The sequence below is a fragment of the Protomyctophum bolini genome, assembly GCF_963924005.1.
Source record: "Protomyctophum bolini genome assembly, chromosome: 5".
NCBI classification, from domain to species: Eukaryota; Metazoa; Chordata; class Actinopteri; order Myctophiformes; family Myctophidae; genus Protomyctophum; species Protomyctophum bolini.
Window position 1 is genome coordinate 39,447,715 of NC_137866.1, and position 9,859 is coordinate 39,457,573.

The 9,859-nt window shown below is 42.6% G+C and overlaps 1 protein-coding gene across 3 annotated transcripts; it reads left to right on the plus strand.

Annotated features, from left to right (window-relative positions):
• The first annotated feature begins 131 nt into the window (after positions 1–131).
• tspy (testis specific protein Y-linked) lies at positions 132–8,338 on the plus strand. Of its 3 annotated transcripts, XM_080764592.1 has the most exons (9): positions 132–931; positions 974–1,699; positions 1,939–2,016; positions 2,437–2,548; positions 3,876–4,030; positions 4,260–4,336; positions 4,554–4,717; positions 5,765–5,809; positions 6,716–8,338. In XM_080764592.1, the coding sequence occupies exons 1-9, from the start codon at positions 578–580 to the stop codon at positions 6,868–6,870; spliced, it is 1,866 nt and encodes a 621-aa protein (XP_080620718.1). In that variant the 5' UTR covers positions 132–577; the 3' UTR covers positions 6,871–8,338. The 3 variants fall into 3 exon arrangements, with proteins under 3 accessions (XP_080620718.1, XP_080620717.1, XP_080620719.1); XM_080764591.1 differs by having other exon boundaries at positions 132–1,699; XM_080764593.1 differs by lacking the exon at positions 5,765–5,809 and having other exon boundaries at positions 132–1,699.
• Positions 8,339–9,859: the final 1,521 nt, after the last annotated feature.

Consider the following 9,859-nt stretch of genomic DNA (forward strand, 5'->3'; position numbering starts at 1 on the left):
TAAAATGACAATCACTTGTAATATCACTTTATTTGTCTTTTACTAAAGTTTATACGCTGTCGTTCGTCGATGAATCCTCGACAACGAACTAGCCAATCAGAACGTGACCGTCTATTCGGGCTATGGGATACTAACTCTACCAATAGCAAACTGAGGGAGAGCGCAAAATATAAACAAACGGGGATTGTAAACAGCGTCTTACTGCAGTTGCCAATTTTGTCACATTATTTATTATTTTTTTGCAAAGTGTTCCTCGCTGGGATTTAAACTGATAAATTAGATTCATCTTTGAATCGAAGAACACACAGTGAGTAACATTAGCTGTGAGATAGCGCCGCTAGCCTAGCGGTGCTAACGTAAGCCACAGCTTGCTAAGTGGCTAAGCTAGGCCTCGCAAAACAAGGACTTCCTGTTCCATCTACATTAAATGGCGTAAATCCAAATTTGACTTGAGGAAACAGTTGCAATAATCAACTAGTTGGGTGCGCTGTGGGTCGACAGTATTCTTAAATAGTACGTGTACTGTTTTAGTGGCGCTAACTGGTTACCTAGCTGGTTAGCTTATTTTGGGACTAGCATGAGTAAAGTGACGGACTGCAAGCGGTCCGCAGATTCTGCGTCCAGGAAACGACGCCAGTCCTCCGAGCAAGATGAGAGCGCTTCCAATACCCCTCGCAAGTTGACCAAAATCGGCAACGCGAGGAACGAGACCCCCTCCACGTCTTCACAGAGCCAAAAGAACGGCGACGCCGGAAAACCAGAAGAACCTGCAGGGAAGCAGGCTGCGGAGCATCGCGAGGAAGAAGCGGGAGATGTGAAAACAGCCACGGGCAAGGAGAACAGCAGCAGCAACGGTGCCTCAACTTCAACTACCAACAGTTCAGTGAGGCAGGATGGTCCTGAGTCAGTGAGGCAGGATGGTCCTGAGTCAGTGAGGCAGGATGGTCCTGAGTCAGTGAGGCAAGATGGTCCTGAGTCAGTGAGGCAGGATGGTCCTGAGTCAGTGTCAGTGAGGCAGGATGGTCCTGAGTCAGTGAGGCAGGATGGTCCTGATGATGGCCCCAGCAGCAGGGTGACGCCGGCAGAGAAAGCCCAGGGCTCGGATGCTGCAAAAGCGGATGCAGAGGGAGAACATTGTCCGGCCTCAACCTCCCTTGACCACCAGTCTGACTCAGCAGCCATCGCGGCTGCAGAAGCACTCGCCAGCCTCACAGGTGGAAAGGGGAAGGCAGGTGAAGAGACTCCTTGCTCGTCTGAAAGAGCTGGACGGGACAGACCGGGGGGCAAAGTGAAGCGCTCAAACGAATCCTCCAAGGGAAGCTCTAAAACCCAGGCAGCCGCAGCAGATAGCTCCACATCAATTCACAGTATTGAACGAGAGGCTGCAGAAGACATTGGTGATGGAGACGATGGAGATGATTCTATACCTGGATCGTCCTCCACACCGAGCTCCTCTTTTCCATCTGATAATGAAACCAACGACGGCTCAGAGTGTGCTATCGTCTCTGTTAAAATGGCCCCGGAGATCAGGCAGTCGGTGGCTCTTCTAGCCCAGGTACAGATGAGGCTGGAGGCGCTCGATAAAAAGAGTGCCAGACTTCACCAGCGGCTGGATTTGAAGATGAGTCGTCAGCAACGTCCACATCTGGACCAACGCAGCTCCATCACACAGTCCATTCCTGGCTTCTGGGTCACAGCCGTATCCTTAAATGTTCAATTAAATCTCCTGGTTACTCAAACCTTATTCTCCACATCTGTAGTATTAGGCTTCACACGCTATCTCATATATCTTGTCTATTTTCTCTCGCCACTTTGTTTTTACTCACTCGCTCTCTCATTCAAGTGTTGGTGTCATAATGAAACAGAAATACCATGTTTGTTGCACATTTATTTTGATTTTACTTTACCCATTTATTTCCCTTAACTCGGATCCAACAGCTGTTGAACCACCCACATCTCTCGGCTCACATCGATGAGACCGATGAAGACGCTCTCAGCTACATGACCGACCTTGAGGTTAATAATTAAACAATTTAAAGGACCATGAAACACTAGGCTGATTTTATAGTGTTATTCAGGTTAAAAACTACCACCGATTTAAAAACATTGCAGGCTAGTAAGTAATGCAGATGAAGCTAATAAAATTAATAATGGCTGACTATGTTCGATTTCGCCGTGCCCACAGGTATGGGTGTGCCACTGGTCAATTAATGCACATTGGCACAACTATTATCTAACATACCCATTAAATAATTTGATAAGCCTGCCATGTTTCTAAAGTCAGCTAGAAAACAAACATCTTGGCCTAGGGTTTCATCAGCTATATGTACTGTCAAATTGCGAAAATAGCTGAACCCAAAAATGTACAGGTTGAAAGTGATTTACATTTTATTTTAATTTTTTCCCCCACTCATGAATGTTTTTTTTAAATCTCAGATCGAGTCGTTCAAGGGCACCAAAGTGGGACATAGGATCCGTTTCCACTTCAAACGGAATCCGTACTTTCAGAACAACATCATCATGAAGGAGGTTCACCTCGGCATGGGAGGTGAGGGTTTATGCATGGTCTACACTAGTCTTATAGGGCATTTACACCTCAGCCAAATACAGGTCATGTTCTACTTGGCAAAAGGTAACCTCGCCTCATCAGACTTTTCACCTCGGATGAAAGCCTGGTATTTGTTCCAAACTGGCCCGTGTGACGGACCAGGCCACGGATATTAAAAATATATACTGTATGGCGTCTATATCATATGACGCCGAGAGGCTAAAGCGGGGAAATGTTTTAGCTGTCAGACTCGCTGCTTCAGTCGTTGTCTGCATGAGAATCACTGCTCCAGGCCAGGGTACTGCTTTTGTTATGTTTTATTAAAGTTAGAAGTTTACCACAGTGAATCATAGCATAGTAAAAAGCGATTGCGGTCAACGAAGTTGGACCTTCCCCGTTCACCCCCTCTCTCCTTCCATTCATAAAAATGCCGCCTTGCGAACACTAACAGCTGACTTTCTATGAGTGACGTAGGTTAGTAGCACACAACACCACGTGACCCATATAGCTGTCACCAACATATACCATTATAATGTATATGTAGTTCCGGTTTGTTGGTTGAACTTGGTTTCTGTTTTTCGGCACCGCTTTGTTTTGTTTCCCCCGATCCCATTTAAATGCTGAATCGAGTCTTAATTGTTTTTGCGCTAGGGGACGTTATTTGCTAGGTCCGTATATATTTGCTAGGTCCCCAACGTGTACTACGTCTATATAATGGTTGAGTCCCACGGCAGCTTTTAACATTGGTCCGGTTAAATATAATCACTGTGTAAAGCAGTTGAAAGGAGGATTTTCAACGTCCATAAATCGTAATCCAGGATTCAGGAGAGATGTCCTTGGTGGATCTTCTGCCATCCAAATTTCGGATTTAATTTGTGCCTTTGTACCGCGACGCTCCTGCCATGTAAAAGCTTCTGACGAAAGGTAAACAGTGTGTGCTTGGGCCAATGATACTAAAGTGTGTGGCAAACTCAGACTCTTAAAGTGAACGTGTATGGTGGCACTGGGAACTTCATAAATGCTAGCTGGCAATAAAATAATTAATATAAAAAATTATAAATGTGTCTTATGCAACAAATTTGATGTAATTAAATTATTTTAACAATATTTATTTTTCATCATTTTAAGGATTTTCGAATGTTATTTTCAGTGGCTCCTAAATAAAAGCTTTGCTCATATCAACATTGGGTCCTCAGTTCAGTCCTATGTGAGAGACAAAAACTACAATCTGCCTGAATATTTATATATATATACCCCAATTATGAGCCATAGGAACTCGCTCAAAGTATTGGGTGGTTAAACATCTCAATTGTTTTGTGTGTCTCAGGACCTCCTGTGTCGTTCTCGAACCCGATCCTGTGGCACCGTGGTCAGAACCTGACAGGCAACAATGAGCCCAGGAAGTCATCGCGTGGTGTCTACCAGACGTTCTTCAGCTGGTTCAGTGACCACAGCAATCCGGGCCGAGATGATATAGCACAGGTCAGCCTGACTGCATCCAGTTGCACGTGGTCTTATACGTCGATCTCATAGCCATAATAAAATCAAATGTATGTAAACATGTTACTGTGTAAGGCAGATAAAATCAACAATCAGAAATCAGATCAGACATCACATGTAGATCAGGCCATCGTGTGTCTTTTCCAGTCTACCGAAACATCTTCTAAAGAGCATGTTCATCCAAATAACTGACTACCGTGTCAATGTTTAGATTCTGAAGGATGATCTGTGGAGAGATCCTCTCAGATACTACCTGACTCCACTGTGGGAACCCAGGGAGAACGGCAGGTAAGGTTCTTTCAACTTGAAATTATAGAATCTGTTGCATGTGATCTACGGTAACTGCAAACAACCACTCTATTAGGATATACACAGGGTACCTGCAGGTGTTTTAATTCTCTCCAGGTTGCCCTGATTGAGCTACGGCTTGTTTTTAAATGCAAGCAAAACTAAATTCATTTAAATTAAATTCTAGTCTAACTTTATTTTATGTTTGTCTCTTCAGCAGCAGCAGTGGGACCAGAGCGCCTGACAACAGTAGCAGAGATGAGTGTGTGGTGATCTCAGACTCTGATGATGACGAGGAGCAGGATGAGGCTGATGAGGGCCACAGCCGGGAGGAGGAAGAGGACGGGGAAGATGAGGGAGAAGAGAGGGGACAAGACTCAGGTTAGCAGGCGTTGATGCTCCTATCTTAGATTCGATTTATGTTTTATTCGTATGATCCAACGGAACATTTTTAATATTGTCCTTGTCTAATTTAAATCAGGAAATTAAGGAAAATGGCCTCTTAACTGGTTCAGTCCATCCAACGTGCCCACAGTACACGAGCAATCCAATCGACAGGTTGCAATGACGTGTGTACACGTCCTAGCGCATCTTCAATGATATAAAACGAGAGAAGAATATTCTGAATTTCTTTCTTTTTTAATTTTTGAGTTGGACTCCAAGGCCACTGTACGCTTCGCTCTTCGTTCATGCGTGGTCCGGTCACTTCCTAGTTTACCACTGCAGAAAGAATGCCTCGTCTCTCCTAATCTAGGCCGATAATATTGAAACGAGAGAAAGGTAAGCAAGCAAAAATAAATCTCTGTTCTGTTCCGGAACAGAAGGGGGGAGGGCTTTACAGAGTAAAAGCGGCCATGTCTTCCCGGCACCCCAGAGCTTCTATTTTGACGGAATTCCGGCGCTGGTTGTGTTAAAGCGACAACCTGGAAATTGTTTGAATTAATACATTGTTATTTTAAACAATGTGTTAATAAAATATAACTACGGTAGAAAGGTGCAATTTCCCGATGGTGGCCCGGACCAGGACCCGAGGAATAATGTGATAGGAATTTGGAATAGCGTCAAAGGCCATGCAACGTGCGATTCAAATGTTTGCTGATCGGATCTTGCGTTCGGTTGGAGGTGGTCTCCCGACTCTGGTCGTGTCGAACAGGCCACCTGCCGGTTGATGATCACAGTAATGTTATGTGATGCAGACTGCACCGTATAGGACGGTAGATGCAGTGCCATCTTTATTGTAGTTTAGACATCACTGTACCTCTCCCCGTTAGGAGGGACATAAAACGTACAGATTGTAGCTTTAGTGGCAGCTGCAGATAATTCAATGTGTGTGGAATTCAGTGTTTGTTTGCAGTCTGCATCATGCGCTATGGCCTGTCATGTAAATGTCTGAGTAAACTGAATAGTCAGGTAATATGTCCTCCTCAGATGAAAGCCCAGAGGACGATGAGGCCGGACAGATTATGACTGATGGTAAGTTCACTAGTTGCCATGTTCTGTATTGAAATGGCATCAGATTGATCGTGGTCGACTTCTGCAGCAGGTTGTTCTGTGTAAGAGTCAAATCACCTCGCTGGACTGTTTAAACAGCTGGAGGATGCAGAACCTTGGGTGTGAAAACAATGTTTAGATAACGTGAACCTTAACCTTAGTCGTGACTGGTTGAAGTGGTGACATGAGGCTACTAACAAAACGAAACAAAAAGTGTGTGTGTGTGTGTGTGTGTGTGTGTGTGTGTGTGTGTGTGTGTGTGTGTGTGTGTGCATGCGTGCGTGCGTTAATGGCTCCACAGCGTTGCACAATGATGTGCACACTAGGAATGCCTAGTGTTAACTGTATTATATCTTGTGCGGGACAAACCCTGATATATGCTCACCGAATGGTTGTGAGTCATTTCACTTCCATGTTATCATGAGAGTAGGGGGAGGGGAGGGGGAGAAAGGTCTAAAGTTTACCTGACGACGACTCATTTGAACTCGGTGCTTACACGTTCATTGAGTGCAAGCTTTATTTACTTTGCAACAACCTGTTGACGATCGCTACTCATTTCCTGTTTGTGTCTGGCTCAAGGCCAGGTGTGTTGAGTAGGACACGTATAAGCAGTCAGACAGCACACGGCACATCATGAATTAATTGATTAAAGTAGAATATGTGCATGCATATCCAATGGTATATTAGTTGTTATGAGTTTTTTAGTTAATGGGGAAAATCCAACCCTATTCTGCTCTGATTAGGAGTGAAGTGATGCAGTTATGCCATCGTGCGTGTGTGCGTGCTGGGTGGAGATAAACTCACAAACCGCTGGACAGATCAATGCCAAATGTCTTGAAACTTGATTAACTTATTGATGTTATAAGTCGTCTGGTTTCTTCTCCTCAGGCTCTGATGACAGAGAGGATGAAGATGAGGAAGATGAGAAGGATGAGGACGTGTACGTTGAAGAACTAGATGAGTCAATGGACCACAAAACCAGAGACCCCAATGACGATGAGGAGGATGTCGAAGTTGACGAAGAAGACGATAGCAAAGATTGAACATTTCTCCCCAAATTTACCTGTTTTTATGCATCAAAGCTCAGTAGTTTTCATTTTGTTTTTTTAATTGCAAAAAATGCTTAACATGAAAAAAATATCAGGGTTAATGATAATAATATTAATAATAATAATAATAAGCCAGAGCATCAATAATGTCACCTTTTTTATACATTTTCACTTGGTCAGGTTCACAAGCTTATTTACTCCATGTCTATCTGATGTGTAACATGCTTAAGCCTGAATTGTACGCAGTTGCACACAGGTGTCACACACAGAAAATAGGTCTACAAGCTCACAACACAACACGCTGTGAGCTTGTATATCTTATATTTTGCAGTGCGTAACACCGGCTAACACTTGCGCGCAACTAAGAATAAGTCAGGCTTTACCCCACTGCCTTTGTGGGCATCAAATGTTCACAACGCGTCGAGCCCTGCCTTCGCTTTATCAGCGGACATTTCATCGTAAAACCTTTGTATTTTTTGTGTTCCATAATTGACTGTGACACGGTGAAGCGTGTTGCCGTTAAACTAATTTGAGATATCAACAGTACGTTTAAAATGCACTAAGTACTGAACCAAAACGTGCTCTCAGGGATGAACGTAGTGGTTGTCCTATATGGAAAACAAACTTTGTATTGATTTTGAAATGTCGTTTTTCTCCCCACCCCACCCCCACCCCCCCTCCCTCCCCCACCAACAGTAACACTTGGCTGTTTGTAAGGTAGGCGTAACTCTACTGTGACGTTTGGTAGAAACAAGGTAAATGTTTGATGTACTACCTGTGTTTTGCCCATGTACATCCCACGTCTTGCTGCACACCAACGTTTACCAATATTTACACATTTCTAATGATGTATTATACTGTATCTATTTAAATGAGTCAGTTAGCCGGTATTTAATCAACACATTGACCTGTTTGTGTGGTTACCAGGATTTGGTGATATGGTCCCAGTATATGTAGCTGACGACTTTTAATTTGTTATATTTTTAACTGAATAATATGTTGAGTTTGCATTTCTGAACTTATTTTTTGACAGTCTGACGTCTCGTGCATAAAAAGGGAGAGGTCAGTGTACATGGCTGTGTATAGATGAAATATTGCAATATTCCACCAAAAAAAACAACTTTTGATTGACTGGTAAAATGCATAGGAACAGTATGGGGTGCACTGTAACAGAACTTAGCTACTTCCTTTTCTTAGCAATTGACATGTAAATAATTAAACCTAGGCTTTTGGATAAGGCTATAGTTAACTGAACAACCGTGAATACATTTCTCAAGTAATCTGGACTTTTACATAAGATACGGAATCAGAAAGTTCTATTTTGTGTGCTGAATTTTATAGAAACACTAGTTTAAAAAATAATAATTCATTGTTTGCATTGTTTTGTTTGCTTTTTAAGATAAAGAGATGAAGATGATGTCCACCTTTTGAATCGGTCTAATAAAATGGCAAGTTATTTAAATTTGTCACATTTTTAAATTAAATTAGCAGTTATGCACTGTAGGCATTGGGCAATAGTCATGCTTCTAGTAAACTGCAGAGCTGTGTATCACTCAGCCCAGAAGATGGCAGTATAATGTAGATCTTTGTTACAAGCTGTACTGTGATTTCCGTGCATGTCCTAGGGCACTTAAAGCTTTCTTTACTCCTGTGACTGTCGGCAGTAGGGAGCAAATTATTACTTAAAATTACATTCAAACAACTGATACTCAAGCCTGTTTTACTACTGATAACAAATTAAGAATGAGGTCGTTACTGAAACAACATTGTTATTGCATAATAGCTTGGCTACAAAATGTTTATCTTGGCTAATCACTGCCACAAAGAATGTGGAAAATGCCACAGATACAATTAGCCTGTAAGGTAAATGTCATTCTACATTTCATCTTTGATATGCCATGGGTGTGTCGCGCGATATCACTTTAGACAGTTTGCATGCACTCTTAGCACTGCAAATAGCCCCAGGGAAGGCATTTTTGGACAGGCCCAGACAAAGAAACAACGGTGTTGATGCAATGGTACACTTAAACCCTTGATTCCACATTTAATGCACAGCTATAAATATTCCACTAGCTAAAACCTGTCATGCTGTAGTCCCAGCAGCTCACAGGCATGCAGCGAAGGATGGGCATAGATACTATTAATACTGGAAATGGAAACGGTACATATACCCCTTCAAATGTTTGTGTCGTGTCCGAAGTGGTTTTATTCCGCCCACTGAGTCAATATTATTACCACGTTACAGCGACAACAAACATGCTTTTATGATTATGAATTATTAATTCAGGTGGTTCCTTCGATATTGATCATGACAAACTGTGTAAAAATTGCTGAGACAACAAAGCAAGCCAGACTGTCTCTGGGTGTGTTTGTGGTCTTAAGGCTTTCTGGCGTAATTCAGACCACTGCAATCTTTCTCTGCAATGTTCTATTGCTTCATTTATGTTTCGTTGTACAATGACGTTGTGTGCCGAAAATAGCAGATCTACAAGCTTACCAACACATTGCATCAGGTTTAACCTTGACACATAGTGTCCCAAATCTGGGGAGCGCATTCGTCGAAAATAGCAGATGTGTACAGGCTCACAATGCATCACTTTGAGAGCTTGTAGATCTGCTATTCTCGGCATAAAGATTTGGTGTTGAGGGAATGAAGGAGAGTACCTAGTATAGAGCCCTGCATGGTTAGATTACATACCTGGGGGCCCCACTGCCCAGGGGCCCTTGGGCCCATTCAGAACGTCTGTACATTGGGGCTTAGTGAAATGAAAACATAAGCTCCCCAATGAATACAATTACATTTTAGTTTTAGTCATATTTATCTAAAATGTTTTACTTTTAGTCTAGCTTTTTAGTCGACTAAATATAAGATTTTAGTCGAATAAATCTACAGTTGATTTTGTTGACAAAAATGTATTTTGGTGGGCGTTGATACCGTCGTAATGCCTGAAATTACACTTACTTGGTTTCAATCTGAAAATTT